This window comes from Morus notabilis, unplaced genomic scaffold (assembly GCF_000414095.1).
Source record: "Morus notabilis unplaced genomic scaffold, ASM41409v2 Scaffold276, whole genome shotgun sequence".
Taxonomy (NCBI): Eukaryota; Viridiplantae; Streptophyta; class Magnoliopsida; order Rosales; family Moraceae; genus Morus; species Morus notabilis.
In genome coordinates this window covers 1,182,083-1,201,787 of record NW_010361626.1, presented here as the reverse complement: position 1 = coordinate 1,201,787, position 19,705 = coordinate 1,182,083, and the positions used below count along the sequence as shown (strand labels likewise).

The following is a 19,705-nucleotide window of genomic DNA, read 5'->3' as shown; positions in this document are numbered from 1 at the left end:
TCATACAAATTTCAATCTAATTACCACATAGTCCAATTTCAATTCTAATTTACAATTCACAATTCTAAATCCAAAACCACAAACTAAATTCAAAATCCAAAACAAAACCACAAACCACAACCAAAATACCAAAATCAATTTATAAAATACTAAAATATTAACTCACAAAATCCAAACCCACAAACACCGAGGGTTGGAAAACGGTATTGCAGCAGGGCTGGAAGGGCGACAATGGCCGGAAAATGACGACGACGGTCGGAAAAGTGGGTGGCGAGGGAGAGATGAAAACTCCGCTCTTTTGGACTTTTTTTCTCCACAAATGAAAGATTTGAGGAGAGAATGATAATACTAAGCTATTTTCAGTGTTTTTGGATGGAGAAAATCAGAGAAAACCGAGAGGGTCACCGAAAAAAATAGAGAAAAGAGTTTTGCGATCGCGTTTATATAGGTGACTTTTTGCGATGACAAATGTCGTCGCAAAAAATATTAAATAGTCGTCACAATTAATATAAAAATGACGTCGTTCTTCTTCACCTCATTAATATTTCTAAGAATATTCTTGAGGAATATACCCGTACACATTATTTGCGACGACTTTGTTAAGATATCATCGCAAATAATTTTAAGGAAACTGCCAAAGTTTCTACCTTTTTTGTGGAAAATTGAATTCCCACTTATTTACGACGACATTATTAAACAAGTCATCTCAAAAAATAGTCGTACTTGATAGAATTTTCTAGAACCCTTATTTGTGACGACACGTGTCGTCACAAAAACAGTCGTTCTGAAAAGAATTTTCTGGAACCATTTTTTACGACGACTTTTCAATATGTCGTCGCAAAAAATAAAGAAATATATGTAACCTATTCGCGGAAAACCGCTAAATTTTCCGCATCTTTTTTGCCACGTTACCGCCAGCTGTACGTATCGATATTTGTGACGACATGTCGTCACAAATAATGGACAAACTGGCGTCACATTGATTTTGGTGCCAACGGCTATTAGTGATGACATGTCATCGTGAATAATTTGTCAAATTTTAGTGACGATATGTGGTCGCAAATATTGAAATTTTGTGTAACGACATGTCGTCGTAAATAGTGAATGCGACAACAAATCATTCAAAAATTATGGCATTTTTATTTACATTAAGATTTAAAGGGAGAAATTTGATTGGTATGTACCATGGTTTAATCTTATACGAAGTACAAAGTATCAAAAATTCTGGGAAAAACCAAAGTACATACAGGTCAGGGAGGAGAACACACACACACACAACTTTCTAGCATAAAAGTGGTTTTTTTTTTTATATAAAAAGCATACTATTGTACTTGAACTATATATTAACAATCGAGGTGATTCTACATTAATATCAACACGAATCCGATAATTAAGCACAACGTAATTATTTTCTTTAATGATGTATATTACATGGGTACACGTTCATAAAACATGGATTTCATATGCTGCTCAAGGCTCGGAAGGCGTTGGTTGTCATCATAACTATACATCAATGGAACCAATCTTGCAACATTAAGACAAGCCTTTAAGAATGTCGCAGGAAGTGGATTTGGAGAAAGACACTCTTTGTTGAGGCACTTCCAAGCATCCGAAATCCTTTCAGTTATGTTCTGTCGTGCCTCTTCAATTGAAGAGCCTTGTCTTTCCTTCATGTAGCACTCCACATATGATCCATCATGGCCTTCTTGATTCTCATCCTACAATAATAAAAATAATAATAATAATATATGAAAATTCTAATTTCTAATTCTCTAATATTTGCACTCATGTGACGTGCATTCCAAATTATGGCTTGGACGCATAAATTTAATTTGATCCCGATTTGAATCATAATGTTATTTCCAAAGCTGTGGAGCCTTCGCTGCCTTCTTGGAATATCTCCAAAGCTGTGGAGCCACCTTTTGCTTTCAAGTGTTCTTTAGATTCTGTCGTGTTTAGCAAAATATATATCACATGACTTTGTAACTATTCGCGGCACATAATTTAGTTTAGTGATTTTTGCTATTCCCCCAATCTAGTGGCTTTCCTCTTTTCTTTTGCTTAATGAATGAGGTTTTTCACCCCAAAATAATATAAAAAATAAAAAATAAACAACGATCAATCTCTATTACATATGAGACGTCGGGCGACTAATGTAGTTGGGTTTGCTCCGCAACTTGACTACATATGAACCACACAAGTTTTGTCCCACCAGACAGCAGTACATGTGTTACACGTGAATTAGTGGTTTATCATCTTGTTCTTTTGTTGATGCATTATCGTGATTTTTTCTACTTTGCTACAATAGAAAAATGTATTCTTTTTATGTTTGGTCACTTTTACAAAGAAAATGACACATAAGGAAAAATTACTAGCTAGCACCAAATTAGTACGTAAATTGCAAACATATTGGTTAATTATCAATTTGGTGATATATCGGTAGCAGCTTATATAATTAACGTTGATTATATATATATATATATATGATCATGAGTTATATTATATACCTTGGCACTTCCCAAGTCATCCCAAAGCCTAAGAATTGCTGCTGTGGAAGTTATAATCCCAGGCATTTTGTCCACAAAGTCAACGGTGTCTTGAGTTATACTTTGACCCAGCAGAAAAAACACGTGGACCAACACCACATGCACTCCTGAGCTAACCACGCCGTTCCTCAAATACTCTTCTGTCTTTGGGACTTGCCCGGATGCAAACCATTTTGCTTCCACTAAAAACGCATCGCACAAAGTGGCCCACTGCGCGCAGATTAATTATTATGATTAGAAACACACCCGAGTCAAAATGTGAGACATGGGTCATGAGCATCACAACATCTAATTCGACTTAAATATGATTCGTGATGTAATAGTTTGATCACATATATATATATACATATACATATATATACACATGGATGAGTTCTATAATATATGTCTAATCCTATTCAACCTGAGTTAGGATGTATAGTACTGCTCTCGAATAAAAATTATATACAAAATTTACCGTCTTTCTAAGAGAGTGCGACGGGTTCCATCCATGCTCTTGATAGACCTTGTGGCTGATTTCATTAGTTAAATTATCAAGCGCTTTGAAGCATATCTTCATGTGGTGAGGAAGTTTCTCCACAGCAGTAATGTCCCATCTGAAATTCGATATGGAAATAATTCATCATAAATTAATGGCTAATCACTATTATCCTTGTTAATAAATAATAATTATTGCCAATTCAAACCTATTGATTGCCTCGGTGAAGAGAGTGAGTTCGTCAAGGTTCCCATAAACGTCAAAAAGATCATCTATTACATATATGAACGCAATAGGTTTTGTTAGCTCAACCCTGTGCTGCGACAAGCTGGGATCTGTTAGGCATCCCACGGACCAAATGTACCATTTAAGTGGCTGGTCTCTCGCAAATGTCAACTCTTTAGCCAAACCTATGTCTCTCCACCACCTAATTAATTAAAATTGTTCACAAAGACAATTATCAAAATAACTAATAAAAAAAACTAATATTGATAATTCATGATCAAATAATTATATCCCAAGCTGGCGTTATCATGAACGTCTTTTTTATTTACGAATTTCAGAATTCTTCGACTTAAATAGACGAGAAATTTGTAGAACATTTATGTTTGTCTATTCAACAACTTTTTCTAATTTAAAAAAAACAAAAAAAAAAAACAAAAACTTACTGTGATATTTGAAGAATTTCCCTCTTGTGTAGGGACTGGACTTGATTGAATTCATATTTGGCAAGTTCTTGTAAGACATTTATCCATCCGTTGGCACTCCCAAAATGCGAAGTGGCACCGAAAAGGTTCTTGGCCGTGAACTTGGCCAAGGTTTTGTGGCACGGATACTCCAGTGTGTTTGCGATAGCTCTAGCCCGACGATGATCATCACCGAGGCATGTCATGGACGCCGTTAAGAGCTGACTACTAAATATGTTGGCTTCATCAAGAACATCCTCTCCTTCTATGCTCACATGTGAAGCTTCATATAGCTCCATCAACCCGTTCATGTCTTTACTTAGCTCTGTCTTGAAATTATTCCCTTTCTTGTCCTTCAACTTGTTAAATATACCTGAAATGCACAACACAATATGAAATTACGTTATACATATTATAACTAATTAGGATATATATTTTCAAGTAATTAATTGATTGATACGTCGAATTATCGTCCGAACCTGCAGGCACGAAGTAACCTTGTTGTCTCAAGAGTCGGAAACGAAGTGCAGTGTCATGAAGGTGATCTTCAATATTATGTTTGTTACTAGTGTAATGATCAAATGACATAAACTGGTTTCCCAGAATTTTTTCGATTTCTTCCTGAAAAAGGTAATCAATGCCTAGCCGTTGGATAGCATCGATCACCTTGAGAGCCTGATCAGATGGATCTTCTCCTGCTAATAATTTGCTGATAGCAATCTTAAAGACATCCAAATCCAGCAAATTATAATCAGCCAATGTATATGTAAATAATTAAGACAACTTTTTTCTTTATACTGGTAAGAAAAAATACATTAAAGACCAGCCAGAAACTCACTTTGTTATTGTAAGAGTGCTTTGATAGATTGTAGCTTTCCAAGGGAGTGCTACTAGAAAGCAAACTATTATGATCATATTGGGCAACGCTCCACTTTTGTGATGTACTAGGTTTAGTAACTAGATCAATATTATTATTGTTTCTAAGGATGGGGTTTTCAATTTTCTGATATGATCTGTTTTGAGAAACTGAGGGATATTGTTTAAAGGAAGCAGCAGAAGAGGCACAACAAGATAAAGCCATAGAGAAATAAAGATGGATACAAAATCTTAGTATTAGTATTAGGTTGAGGAGTTTGGAGGACTAAAGAGGGATATAATACGATTAATGTAGGAGAGAGGCCTTTATATAGAATATTGTAACCCTGAATGAAACAGTGGATTCGCCTGCCGTGTGCGAGGCCGGCAGTTTAGAGGACTAAAGATGGATATAGAATATTGTAACCCTGCAAGATGCATATTAAATGCATTTTTCACGTTTTAGAGCTGCGATATTAATGAAGTGTGTCCCTCCTTTTTCTTCTTGGCCGCTGATTATAATTTTGCCCATCGTGAAAATCGTTGTAAATAGCTGATTTTTATAATTAAATTAAGTAAATAGTATATTTTAAAATTATTTAAAGTAAGTAGTAATTTATTATATAAATAATTTATTTACGATTGGTAAAAAAAAAATTACGTGGTAAAAAACTTTAATTAGGTCAAAAAAAATCATTTTACCCATCATAAACGTGAAAAAAATCTTTTTATTAGTTGTAAATTATTTATGCGGTAAACAGTTATTTATTTTGAATAATTTTAAAATATGTTATTTATTTTATTTAGTTTTATAAATATGTTATTTATTACATTCTCTCAATAAAATCGGACGTGTTACACAAATTCGTCAAGCCCACAATTTTCCTTTGAGATCGAGTCTCGCAAGTACACAGAAATATAGCAAATTAGGAGCATTATTATGTAGGATGTAAATTCTATGGGAACATACATCTCTATCAAATGAAAATAAAATGCTGAAAGGAAAAGGGCCGCTTTTGCTTTTTTCAAAATGACCATTTTGTTGCTTTTATTTTTTTATATTTTTGCTTTTATTTTTTTATATTTTTGCTAGTTAAATGGTATTTGCACTTACTACATCGGGATAGCATTATTGTTAGTGCAATTATTTGGGTGATTCTACGATGGATAATAATAGCCTATTTTTGGAGTTTCTGAACTCAGATATCATCTTTTTCTTTATTGTTAAAACTAGTTTTTATCGCGATTCATTTAAAATAATGATTATGTAAATTATTATATAAAAAGAGATAGAAAAAAAGACATAAAAGAAATGAAGATAAAAGTAGAAAAACAAATCTGAAGCAAAAGACGGGAGAAAAGATTTTAATTTATTTTGTTACTTTTTAAATTAATTTTAATTTGTTTTTTATTTAATTTAATATGCATTTATTTTATTTTAATGTATTTTTGTTTAATTTATTTTTTATTTGAATTATTTACAATAATTTTATCTTTGTAATATCAGAAATTTGATGCAAAACTGTATTAAAATGGACAAAGTCGGATCACAAATAATTGAAAATAATAAATATAATAAATAATACTTATTTAAAAATTAAATCGAGATTTTTTTAACATTAGCGGCTCCAATTGGTGCGTGGAAGACACGCGCAGACAAGGGCGCATCGTTGGTTGGCGTGGCAACTGTCCGCGTTTCGTGGTAGGGCCCGCACGTACTCCCGCGGTGAATAAGACAAGAACACTTGGTTTGGCTGTCGAATTATATTTCCGCGTGTGATTCATTACGTCTCGTTTTGTGTAAGCTCATTTTTTTAGCGTACAAAATGTCGACGCTTGGGTACTATGTAGCCAACTAATTATGATCCGCCACGTGGATCCATCTTTAAAGACACTTCAATCAGAGTGCGATGCGTGGAGTTGAAGTAAGCTTAGCTCGTGAATCATATGGCGACGAATGCGTGGATAAAATTATTTTGGTATTATCTGTTATAGTAAAATATATCCTTAATAATATATGTTTTTCATAATATTAAAGTACCTCAATATTTTTAAAAATGTCTTCTTAATACCTTTAAGTTAATTTTTAAAATATAAAATTATCTTAATATTATTCTATTTAATTAATAAAAAACTTATAGATCTAAAAAAAATCACGAACCTTTTCATTTTGTTGTTTTCTTTTAAATATTTTATTGTTCTAAAATATTTTCAGCTTTTTAAAAAAAAATTCTTGACGCCTCTTTTATTTATTTTTTATTTTAGTCTTTTTTACCCCTTCTTTTTCTTTTTGTTTTGAAATTTCATTTTATTTTTCGTTTTTAGTTATTCTTGCCCTACATTTCTTTTTTTTTTTTGCCCTTTTTTTCTATTATAATTTATATAAGAGCAGTTATGTCAAAATGAAAGTAAACTTGCTTAATTCTATAATATTTGTGGACTCTAACCAAACAAATAAATTATTTTTTTTTTTCATTCTATTTCATTACCATTACTATTATAATTCTCATTACTGTTACTATTCTACCACTGCAACTAGACGTACCCTCATTATCAACGTATAAAGAGTTAAAAATTATTTTACCAAAATTAGAAAAATTAAAGACTATGTGTGCGTTTGGAATTAGTTTCTATTTGTTTTTGAAAACATATATGCACATCTTTTACTTTTTTCCTTTCATTTTTAAGTTTTAACTCCATTATTTTTTAAATTTTTTTATTTCATAATTTATGTTCATCCTACGGTGGTTTAAAACGGTAAGTTTTTAAATGTTTTACTTTTTTTCCTTTCATTTTTACATTTCAACTCCTTTATTTTTTTATTTTTTTTTTTTACTTTGTTATCTTAAATTTAGAATGTTTCACGTATTTCTATGATTAAACATAACTTTTTCACTTAAGCTACTATTACTATATACTTCTTTAAAAAAAAGAAAAAATAATGTGTGGGGGATTTAAACTCTACATTTTGTGGTGGAGTTAGGTGTGCAAATTTTGTTATGACTACTTAATAATGTATACTTTTTTTAAATCTCTAAGCAATAATTTTTGTCCCTTTTTTCTTGCTTATTGTTGTTTGTATTTTACATTATAAAAACTTTAATTATAACTAAATACGTGCATCATCGCACGTTCTAAAACTAGTGTATATTAAAAGGTAACAAACTAACAATCTTGGATCTTACAAAAACCAAGGAATTCAAAATGTCAAAAAGATGATTTCAAAAAAAAAAAATGTCAAGAAGATGATTTGCGTCTGCATGATATCTTTGTATGTTCTTGTGTCCCCTGTTCTTTAAAACTTATTAATGGCTATAGTTGTTGTGTTTTCTTCTGTGTAGCTTTGTCTTGCCTTTCTTCTTACAACTTCCTTTTTTTTAGGTAGTGTTTTAATTATCTTTGTTTTGAGTGGTTTCTCTTTCAAACACACCGCCAAATCTTTGTGGTATTACTTCTGATTGTGGTTGCCTTATTATTGAGATGAACTTATTATTGAGATGAACTCTTGTGCTAATAATTCTACTAAAAATAGTGGATTCTCTCATCCTCACAGTAGACGTAGCTCATGATTAAGAATGAACCAATATAATTCTCGTGTGTTCTTACTATTTTGTGGTTTTTAAATCGTGTTTAAGACTGTAAAATTTGCGCAAAACAATTTCGAAGTTGATCATATTTTTGGTGACGAATTTTCACGGTCAACCTATTACATGGCCAAATTTTTGTGGTATTACTTCTGATTGTGGTTCCCTTATTATTGAGATGAACTCTTGTGCTAATAATTTAAACCATGTTCATCTTGATGCTTTAGCAACGGAAAAAAAAAGGCGTTGATTGTTGGATCAAAAAAGAAAGAAAAAGAAACGAATTAAAACGAGCCAAATAGTAGGCTCTCCTCTCTTGTTTTGGTTTAGGTATTGGAGAGGGTGCATAGATTTAGTGGATGTTTGATTTACGGATTTAGAGTTATGATTCAGAATCATTTTCGGTTTACGTGTGTTTTTTATGAGAGAAAATACTGTAGCGAGCTACGAATTATGATTCAACCCATGACACAAATCCTCATACCAAACAAGATCTTAGTATTTTATACCTTCGCTTTTTCACTTCTAACCTTTTAATCACTTACTAATTCTTCAAATTTTATCTTGTTACTCTGTTATGTATCAAATGTTCGTCTGTTCTTTAATTGTTGTTGTTGCTGGTTACGGTCGCAATTAAAATCTGATGGTCATTTAACTCTTTTACTCATTGCTGCCACCGCTTCTTCTGTAATTTCTTGGTCCTTAGAGAAAATATTAATTTCTAATACTATATTTTGATTTCAGTGAATTTACTTCAGAAATTTCCTCAATATGGTATTAGAGAAGGTACCGTGTTTCTCGAAATGCAATGAACACGGACATGTACTTTTTTCAGTTTTGAAGATTACTTATCCATCTTTCTTTCATATTTTATATATATATATATATATATATATATATTGAGATTATCAACGATTTTGTAAAGATAGTCGATTGATGTTATTTTTTTATATGGAAGATTGTATAAACAGATTTTTAAGAAATTAATTGGGGATTCAAACTCTATTTATATTCTGTATTTCATCAGCCTATTGTGAATAACAAAATACACCAGTTTATCATATTGGTTTTTATGATATTAGAGCGGGAGATCTTAGGTTTAAACTCGCGTAATTACATTTTTTATTCACATTTAAAATTATCATCATGTATTGGGTCTTTAATATATCTCGAGCTTAAATATTCACGTGTTGAATTTTTTAATTAATTTACCCCACACGATTACACATTGTCTAGTCTACATGAGAGGGAGAGTGTTAAAATATAAAAATTATTATTGATCCACCTCTTAACAGTTTAAACTTTTAAAATGAATTGATAAATTAATAATATATATATATATATAGACACACATACATATTTACATTCTCCAAAATATGAGGCACAATTACAACATGATTTTCAGTTCCGCATTCAATAAACTTGTCCAACTGAACGTACACGAGATCCAACTAGTAAAACTAAAAAAAAAAAATGACCTTTTTTTAATTTTAGTTTTTATTAATTAATTTGATGGTTAATTAGTTTCAATTAATTAATGGTCAATTTTAATTTATTATTGAGTAATGTAATTATATGTTTATTACTGATTAATCACGATATAAAGTAAGTGGTTAACTAGCAAAAGATAACGATAGGAAGTGGGTTTTTTTTTTTTCAAAATTAAAAGGTTGTGCTATTTTGCAATGTATAAATATTTGTCTGTGTGTTATCAAAACAGGTTCGTTTTATTTTTAAAAAAAAAAAAAAATTACCATCTTTTATAGCAAAAAAAAAAATGTGGGTAGTGCGCGGCTGTAAAATAGATAAGCATCACTGCTTAAAAATTTAAAAAAAAAAAAAAAAAAAAAACATAAAGTATCAACTATGAACCGGATTGAGAGAAGGAATCCGAATCCTTTTCAGGTAATGATTTGAGAAATTGTCAACTTATATCAGCAAAGCTTTCGTATTCCCTTTTTTTTTTTCCTTTTTCTTCTCTACTTCCTTTAAAAGTCTTTTAGTCTACAAGCACAATTAAGCAAGCTCGTTCCTTTACAACATCAAATATGAAATCATCAAGGAAAGGCCTAGAAATTTGCTGTGGAATAACAGCAACTTTCTTAATCGTTGTGGCTTTAGTCTTCACAACGTTGTGGTTCACAACATTCAAACCCAAAGAGCCAGAAATCACAGCCTACCCTGTTGGCCTAGAAGACATTAATGTGTTTTCAATATTTTTCGCCCGCAATATCACATTAAACATGACGATAACGATCAACAATCACAGAAACGTAGGAGCTTCGAGTTCAAGAACGCCACGGCTCACGTGAATTATCGCGGCGGCGTCGTGGAAGACACGCGCATCGTTGGTAGGACCCGCCACTTACTCCCGCGGTGAATAAGACAACGACATGTGGTCAGGCTGTCGAACTATATTTCCGCGTGTGATTCAGTACGTCTTGTTTTGTGTAAGCTCAGTTTTTTAGCATACAAAATGTCGACGCTTGGCCACTTAGGATACGTTTAGTTCATGGATTAAAACCATGTGATTAAAATCATTTTCAATTTACGTGTATTTTTTGTGAGAAAAAATACTGTATCGAACCACGAACTATGATTCGAATCAGAGAACGAATCCCCCAACTAAACAACACTTTAATGTAGCCAACTAATTATAATCCGCCACGTGGATACGTCTTTAAAGACACTTCAATCAGAGTGCGATGCGTGGAGTTGGTCTCGTTCGTTTCGCTGATTTGAGTTTAAAATTCGAGTTGAGATGTGATTTTATATGAGAGCATTTTACTGTAGTAAAAAAGTTAAATATAACTGTTTATGAGAGCTTTTTACTATAACAAAATTTAATTTTTAAACTTGAATCAGCGAAACAAACGAGGCTGAAGTAAGCTTAGCGCGTGAATCTTTTCCTAGCAACATGGAAAAAAAAAAAAAAAAAAAAAAAAAAAAAAGGGTGAAACTTTTTCCAAAAAAAAAAAAAAAAAAAAAAAAAAAAAAAAAAAAAAAAAGGGCGACGAATCGTGGGGGGCGACCCCACCCCAGAAACAGAAACCTTCATTCGTGACAGGTTGACTCAGACTTGTTGACACGAAGGTGAGAGAAATAATCTTATCCAATAAGCTCTGAAAAGATAAACTATCAAAAATCTTCTATTTTCAATTATTATGAGAATTTTTTGTTTTGCATACTTTCTTTTTTAATATGATACGATTTTAACTACATTTAATGATAAAAAATTGTCCATACCTATATCAAAGCCTAACTGTTTTTTTGGATTATCTGCCATATTCTACGAGGTGGTGGAAGAGAAAAGCAAAATTTTTTCTAGTGGTTCGGTTATTAATCAGACCTATATCTACCAGCGAATTTTATTAATAATGGAAGATTATAAATATCTTCTTCCACCAAAAAAAGAAAAAATTACAAATATCATTTTGGATTCTCTCTCCTGTTCTACATTCTGTGGTAATTCTATTTCAAATAGGCCAAAAGTTCCCCCAATTTATATATAGATTCTCTCTTTTATGGTAGGGAGGATATATTGGGATAAAATTATTTTAGTATCATGTGTTATAATAAAATATGCTTTTAATAATTTATGTTTCTCAAAATATTAAAAGTGAAATCTCAATATTTTTAAAAATATTTTCTTAGTATCTTTAAGTTGATTTTTAAAATATAAAATGACCTTAATATCATTCTATTTAATTAATAAAAAACTTATAGATCTAAAAAAAATCATGAACCTTTTCATTTTCTTGTTTTCTTTTAAATATTTTGTTGTTTTAAAATATTTTCAATTTTTTTAAAAAAAAAAATTTTGACGCCTATTTTATTTTTTTTTTATTTTTTAGCTTAAAGTTTATTTATTTTTTATGTTAGTCTTTTTTTACCCCTTCTTTTTCTTTTTGTTCTGAAATTTCATTTTATTTTTCATCTTTAGTTATTCTTGCCCTAAATTTTATTTCTTCTTTTTTACCCTTTTTTCCATCTCTGTCTTTTTTTTTTATTTCATAGTTTCTATTAAAATTTATATAAGAGCAGTTATGTCAAAATGAAAGTAAACTTTTCCATAATATTTGTGGAGCTCTAACTAAACAAATAAATTATCTTTCTTTTTCATTCTATTTCATTACCATTACTATTATCATTCTTATTATTGTTACTATTCTACCACTGCAACTAGACATACCCTCATTATCAACGTATAAAGAGTTAAAAATTATTTTACCAAAATTGGAAAAAAAATAGAGACTATGTGTGCGTTTGGAATTTGTTTCTATTTATTTTTTTAAAACATTTATGCACGTCTTTTACTTTTTTTTCCTTTCATTTTTAAGTTTTAACTCCATTATTTTTTAAATTTTTTTATTTCATAATTTATGGTCATCCTACAGTGGTTTAAAACGGTAAGTTTTTAGGTGTTTTACTTTTTTTTCCTTTCATTTTTAAATTTCAACTCCTTTATTTATTTTTTACTTTGTTATCTTAAATTTAGAATGTTTCATGTATTTCTATGATTAAACATAACTTTTTCACTTAAACTACTATTAATATATACTTCTTAAAAAATAAAAAATAATGTGCGGGGGATTTAAACTCTACATTTTATGGTAGAGTTAAGTGTGCAAATTTTGTATGTATACTCTTTTTGAATCTCTAAACAATAATTTTTGTCTGTTTTTTTCTTGTTTATTGTTGTTTGTATATTTTACATTATAAAAACTTTAATTATAACTAAATACGTGCATCGCACGTTCTAAAACTAGTGTATATTAAAAGGTAACTAATTAACAATCTTGGATCTTACAAAAACCAAGGAATTCAAAATGTCAAAAAGATGATTTCAAAAAAAAATGTCAAGAAGATGATTTGCGTCTGCATGATATCTTTGTATGTTCTTGTGTCCCCTGTTCTTTAAAACTTATTAATGGCTATAGTTGTTGTGTTTTCTTCTGTATAGCTTTGTCTTGCCTTTCTTCTTACAACTTCCTTTTTTTTTAGGTAGTGTTTTAATTATCTTTGTTTTGAGTGGTTTCTCTTTCAAACACACTGCCAAATCTTTGTGGTATTACTTCTGATCGTGGTTGCCTTATTATTGAGATGAACTCTTGTGCTAATAATTCTACTAAAAATAGTGGATTCTCTCATCCTCACAGTAGACGTAGCTCGTGATTAAGGATGAACCAATATAATTCTCGTGTGTTCTTACTATTTTGTGATTTTTAAATCGTGTTTAAGACTGTAAAATTTGCGCAAAACAATTTCGAAGTTGATCATATTTTTGGTGACGAATTTTCACGGTCAACCTATTACACGGCCAAATTTTTGTGGTATTACTTCTGATTGTGGTTCCCTTATTATTGAGATGAACTCTTGTGCTAATAATTTAAACCATGTTCATCTTGATGCTTTAGCAACGGAAAAAAAAAAGACGTTGATTGTTGGATCAAAAAAGAATGAAAAAGAAACGAATTAAAACGAGCCAAATAGTAGGCTCTCCTCTGGAGAATAGTTGTTTTGGTTTAGGTATTGGAGAGGGTGCATAGATTTAGTGGATGTTTGGTTTACGGATTTAGAGTTATGATTCAGAATTATTTTCAGTTTACGTGTATTTTTTATGAGAGAAAATACTGTACTGAGCCACGAATTATGATTCAAACCATGACACAAATCCTCATACCAAACAAGATCTTAGTATTTTATACCTTCGCTTTTTCACTTCTAACCTTTTAATCACTTACTAATTCTTCAAATTTTATCTTGTTACTCTGTTATGTATCAAATGTTCGTCTGTTCTTTAATTGTTGTTGTCGCTGGTTACGGTGGCAATTAAAATCTGATGGTCATTTAACTCTTTTACTCATTGCTGCCACCGCTTCTTCTGTAATTTCTTGGTCCTTAAAGAAAATATTAATTCCTAATACTATATTTTTATTTCAGTGAATTTACTTCAGAAATTTTCTCAATATGGTATTAGAGAAGGTACCGTGTTTCTCGAAATGCAATGAACACGGACATGTACTTTTTTTCAATTTTGAAGATTACTTATCCATCTTTCTTTCATTCTATATATATATATATATATATATATAGACACACATACATATTTACATTCTCCAAAATATGAGGCACAATTACAACATGATTTTCAGTTCCGCATTCAATAAACTTGTCCAACTGAACGTACACGAGATCCAACTAGTAAAACTAAAAAAAAAATGACCTTTTTTTAATTTTAGTTTTTATTAATTAATTTGATGGTTAATTAGTTTCAATTAATTAATGGTCAATTTTAATTTATTATTGAGTAATGTAATTATATGTTTATTACTGATTAATCACGATATAAAGTAAGTGGTTAACTAGCAAAAGATAACGATAGGAAGTGGGTTTTTTTTTTTTTTTCAAAATTAAAACGTTGTGCTATTTTGCAATGTATAAATATTTGTCTGTGTGTTATCAAAACAGGTTCGTTTTATTTTTTAAAAAAAAAAAAAAAATTACCATCTTTTATATAGATAAGCATCACTGCTTAAAAATTTAAATTTAAACAAAAAAAAAAAAACATAAAGTATCAACTATCAACTGGATTGAGAGAAGGAATCCGAATCCTTTTCAGGTAATGATTTGAGAAATAGTCAACTTATATCTGCAAAGCTTTCGTTTTCCCTTTTTTTTTTTTTTTTTCCTTTTTCTTCTCTACTTCCTTTAAAAGTCTTTTAGTCTACAAGCACAATTAAGCAAGCTCGTTCCTTTACAACATCAAATATGAAATCATCAAGGAAAGGCCTAGAAATTTGCTGCGGAATAACAGCAACTTTCTTAATCGTTGTGGCTTTAGTCTTCACAACGTTGTGGTTCACAACGTTCAAACCCAAAGAGCCGGAAATCACAGCCTACCCTGTTGGCCTAGAAGACATTAATGTGTTTTCAATATTTTTCGTCCGCAATATCACATTAAACATGACGATAACGATCAACAATCACAGAAACGTAGGAAGCTTCGAGTTCAAGAACGCCACGGCTTACGTGAATTATCGCGGCGGCGTCGTCGCTGAGGTTCCAATAGGGCAAAATCTCGTCCCTGCGCGTGGCAAGCTTAACACCACTACTTCGGCCGATCTTATGGTCGGAAAAATCATCACCAATCCGGTTTTCTTCGACGATGTTGCCGCGGGAAGCTTGAATTTGACCGCAACGGCTGCTCTACATGGAAAAGTTCGTTTATTCGAGTTTGTGAAGATACGTGCCACGGCTCTTAGCACTTGCGACATCTCCTTTTCAATTGCTTCTAGGAATGTGCAGTCTACTTGCAAGTCGAAAATCAAATTATAGTTTTGCTTAATTTGGTTTCCATATGCACTGCCTTATTGGTTAGTACATTCCTTTTCTTTTTTTTTTTCTTGAGAAGTCGTTTAGTATGAATTTTTTTTTTGTTAATATGTATTGGTTAGTATAGTTGCATGCTTAATAAGTTTTAGACGAATTTACATGTTTATATTACTAAGAAATTTATTATATATTAAACCCATATTTTACTTTTGTTCTTTTTCTTTTTCGTTTAAGTCTTTCATGTGTTTATTCATTATTCAAAGAAGGAAAAAACAGAATTCGCAACTTATTTGAACCCCTTGATGAATAAAAAGATAGAGCAGTAAATTTTTCAATTTTTTATTATTATTATTATTGATAATTAGAGCAAAACAAAATTGACACCATACAATGACGTCGTGGGGAGTGAGGGAACGAGTTATTCAAATCTCGTTTGTTTTATTGGTTCAAATGATGACTGAAGTTTTTGTTATTACTCATTTGAGATTGTACAAAAGACTATTTTGAGCAAGAATCATAAACTCGAAGTAATCACCCCGTTTACCTAAGTTAGCCAAATACAGTTTAGAAAATCTCTGAGTTTATATACAATTTGAGGTTTTTTCTTCATTACTTTTCTTTAAACAGGAAAAAAAAAAAAAAAAAAAGATAATTTTTCATCTCATTGAGCTGGTGAATTTCATCATCCCCAGTCGCTATATCCATAACATCCATGTCCTCGTCGCCAATTAGACCAAGCACAAACATGAATTATGAAACAGTACCTCAATATGATCACAACATGAGTTATTGATAAAGAATCGTGAGAAACTATTTTCAGGTGAGCAAAAGCACCGAAACGAATTGGAAACAAAATAAAACGATACAAGTAGAACCCATAGAGTACTTAAATATTTATAACATATTTTCCCAATTTAAGTGGCACATAATGGATAAAAGAATGACTGCACGTACGATACTTTAAATGGCAATTAGGGCTGATAATCCGAATAGCGACACGACTTGAAACTCGTACAAAGTTAGCAGGTTTGGGTTTATTATAAATAGGTTTGGGTCATAATCGGATTGACATGATTAACACCATTAATAAATGAGTTATGTTAGGGTTGACCTCTTAACACGAGTGACAAAATTGACACAATTAACTATATGCGTCATCTGCAATCTAATGATATGTGATACAACATAAAAGTTTATATGACATATTAAATACAAATAATGTGAATTTTAATATTTGTAGGTAAAATTCATTTATTTTTCTTAAAGAAAAAGATAAATTGACCAATAAACATATTAAATGTGTCTTGGCCGTGTTAAGTAAGTCATTATTATATTAATTATTTATTCAATATATTAATTTAAACGGGTTATACGGGTTGACACGATTAACACAATTAATGAATGGGTCGTGTTTGGATTAATATTTTTAACACGTTTAATAAATAGGCCACGATTAATAAACGAGTTAACACGAACACGACCCACTATCACGAATTGTCACTCTTAAATTGGCAGCTTCCCACAACAAAATCAGTAGTATGAATTCAGAAAATTGGGAGAAAAAAAAAACATAAACCCTTGTATTAATTACCAAATCCAACCCAAGCGGCATGTTTCCATGGCTCAAAAAGTTTCTGATGGATCTTGAGATAATTCATGATAGTGAAGGTATGAAAAAGTCATTAAAACTGTATTATAATAACAGTGCGGTAATAGCTAATATCAAAGAATCAAGATATCAAAAAATGAATAAACACATAGGCAGAAAGTATCATGTGATAAGGGACTTGATAAAAGAATGGCACGTAAAAATATATAAGATCGCATCATAAGACAATATAGTCGACCCATTCATGAAGACGGAAAACTCTGTTGGTTAAGGATCTTAAGAAACATGTCGAGGCCATAGAAATGCGTATCATGTCACATTTATTCACCTGAAATGCAAGTAAAAGATTGTTAGCGTTTATGTCCAAATGCCTTTAAGAATAAATATAACATTAATGTTATTTAGACATTTTAATATCAATAAAGAATTATTTATTTATTTCATATATCATTTATTCTCTTCTTTATATTTATTTCAAAGTAAAGATAAAATTCCTTATGACATCATAAAATAAATAGAACTAATAATCTTACTTTCGAAACCTCAAAATTTCTTTAAACCTCTACTCAAATCAAATTAAATCTAAACTAGCAAATTGTGGCATTACAATTTCCTCCTTTCTTATGAAAGTTTGTTTCGCTAAACTTATTCCTCTATTCTTTATGCTAAGTAACACATAAATAACAAACTTATAAACTATTAGATATCACATTACTTATAAAACTATATAAAATATAGATAAGTGCTTATATAATAAAGTTAACCAACAAATTTCTATGTAATCTGGAGAAGTTAGAGGATCATAATTTGCAGAACTACTAGTACAATCGGTGAGTATTACTCTAATTCATCGTTGACTTTCTCTATAATCTCGACTCATTCTTCTTATCACATGTTTCTTTACTTTCATAGCACTACTAATTGTTTTCAAATCAGATAGATCATTAAATACCAACTCATTTCTTTGGAATAGTTTCAACCCATTCCAATATAATTGCCTCTAATAATTGGAATCGAGTTGATGAGGAAAAGGCTCAACTATTTCTGCACTAAATCTTTTTGTATAGTCCTGAATTGTTTCTCCATCTCGTTGTTGCTAATTATTAATTGTATGCTCCTAATCTGCTCTTAATATTACAACATTATACTTTGCATTTATTGTCGTATAAAAAGTTGACCATGGTAAATGCTCTGTTTCTAAATCTTGGGATCACCATAACTTGTCTGGTTATGAACCATAACTTGACAAGTTATTGTTCATAATTTATCTGATTATAAACCATAACTTAACAAGTTTGTTCATAACTTATCTAGTTATAAACCACAACTTGACAAGTTTATCCATAACTTATTTAGTTATGAACCATAACTTGACAAGTTATGACCTATTAATTTTTATAACTAAAAATTAACCTATATACTTTCTTAAGTTTTTCATATTGGTCTATTTCCTACTATTTCTGATATTTGGCATGTATCATCTTCTCCAAGCCCATTTCTTTAGAATTCCAGTTCTTTCAGGATTTGGCCCATATTCTTCTTTTGGGTGGCCACGTTCCATGTTTGCTCAAAAATCTCATAAAACCACTCTTGAAACATTTTCATATTGCCTTTCAAAAATAAATGGCAAAAACATCACGGCCCACAACTTGACCACGTTGCGAAAAAAAGAGTCTAGCTGCCTCTTCCGCTGTGCAGTCCGTGGGTGCCGCGACATGATAACATTTCGGTTTTTCTTTCTTTAAGACATCCATCTCAAAATATACACATTAGACAAACACTTTCATACATCATACATAAAATATAAATAACTTTACTTGTGTTGTAGGTAAAAGTTCTACTCACTTCAACTTCTTAACCTTGGATGGTGTATTTATCACCACTCCATTATTCACTAACATTAGAACTAGTTCTCCTATTATCCTATTCACATATGATCAAGGTACCATATTGTCGATGAATAATATAGTTAATAAAAGTGAAAATTGAATCCAAATTACTTGATAGAAGCTTAACAAACGTTCTAAATAATCCTCTTAATTTGTGTCTTTATTTCTTCTCCTTGTATGCTTCGGAGCTGCTTCACTTGCTAATCCTTGTCTCATTAAGAATATGTTTGGTAGGAGGGATGGATGGAAGGAGGGAGAATGATGGAGGAAGAGCCCCGATCTATTGTTTAGTTGGAGGAAGAGAAGAGATGGAGGAATGTGACTTTATAACCCACCAAAATGGAATTTTTAATTGATAGAATAATCCAAATAATCCGTCACTTTTACAGTTAAAAAACTATTTTATCCTTTAAACAAATTATTAACAAATAATTTAAATAGATAATTTAGTAATTTTATAAATAATAATAATTCATCTTTTTAACTCTCTCTCTATCCTACTAAAAAAATAAAAGATTATTATAATTCTCTAAACATAGTAAATGATCATAAATTTATGAGGACCAGACATATGAATGTAAAAGAAAAAAAAAAGTAAAGTATGATAAAATTTGAAGTTTAACCATTATTTTTTCAACTCAATTATTTATGTTATTTTAAATAATTAAATGTCATTGTGACATTTTATTTTGTTCTTATTAATTGAATGACACTTTAACTTAT

The 19,705-nt window shown here is 30.7% G+C and overlaps 2 protein-coding genes across 3 annotated transcripts; one reads left to right on the top strand and one right to left on the bottom strand.

Annotated features, from left to right (window-relative positions):
- Nucleotides 1-1,154: 1,154 nt before the first annotated feature.
- LOC21408693 ((3S,6E)-nerolidol synthase 1) lies at nt 1,155-4,874 on the bottom strand. Of its 2 annotated transcripts, none has more exons than XM_010100276.2 (7): nt 4,549-4,874; nt 4,190-4,430; nt 3,693-4,083; nt 3,233-3,451; nt 3,004-3,142; nt 2,508-2,756; nt 1,155-1,718 (listed from the first exon to the last, which is right to left on the bottom strand). In XM_010100276.2, exons 1-7 carry the CDS (start codon nt 4,789-4,791, stop codon nt 1,428-1,430), a joined length of 1,773 nt encoding a protein of 590 aa, XP_010098578.1. In that variant the 5' UTR covers nt 4,792-4,874; the 3' UTR covers nt 1,155-1,427. The 2 variants fall into 2 exon arrangements, with proteins under 2 accessions (XP_010098578.1, XP_024022793.1); XM_024167025.1 differs by lacking the exon at nt 1,155-1,718 and adding an exon at nt 1,728-1,946.
- Nucleotides 4,875-15,115: 10,241 nt separating this feature from the next.
- LOC21408692 lies at nt 15,116-15,487 on the top strand. The gene has a single exon (XM_010100275.2). The coding sequence runs from the start codon at nt 15,116-15,118 to the stop codon at nt 15,485-15,487; it is 372 nt and encodes a 123-aa protein (XP_010098577.2).
- The last annotated feature ends 4,218 nt before the right edge of the window (nt 15,488-19,705 follow it).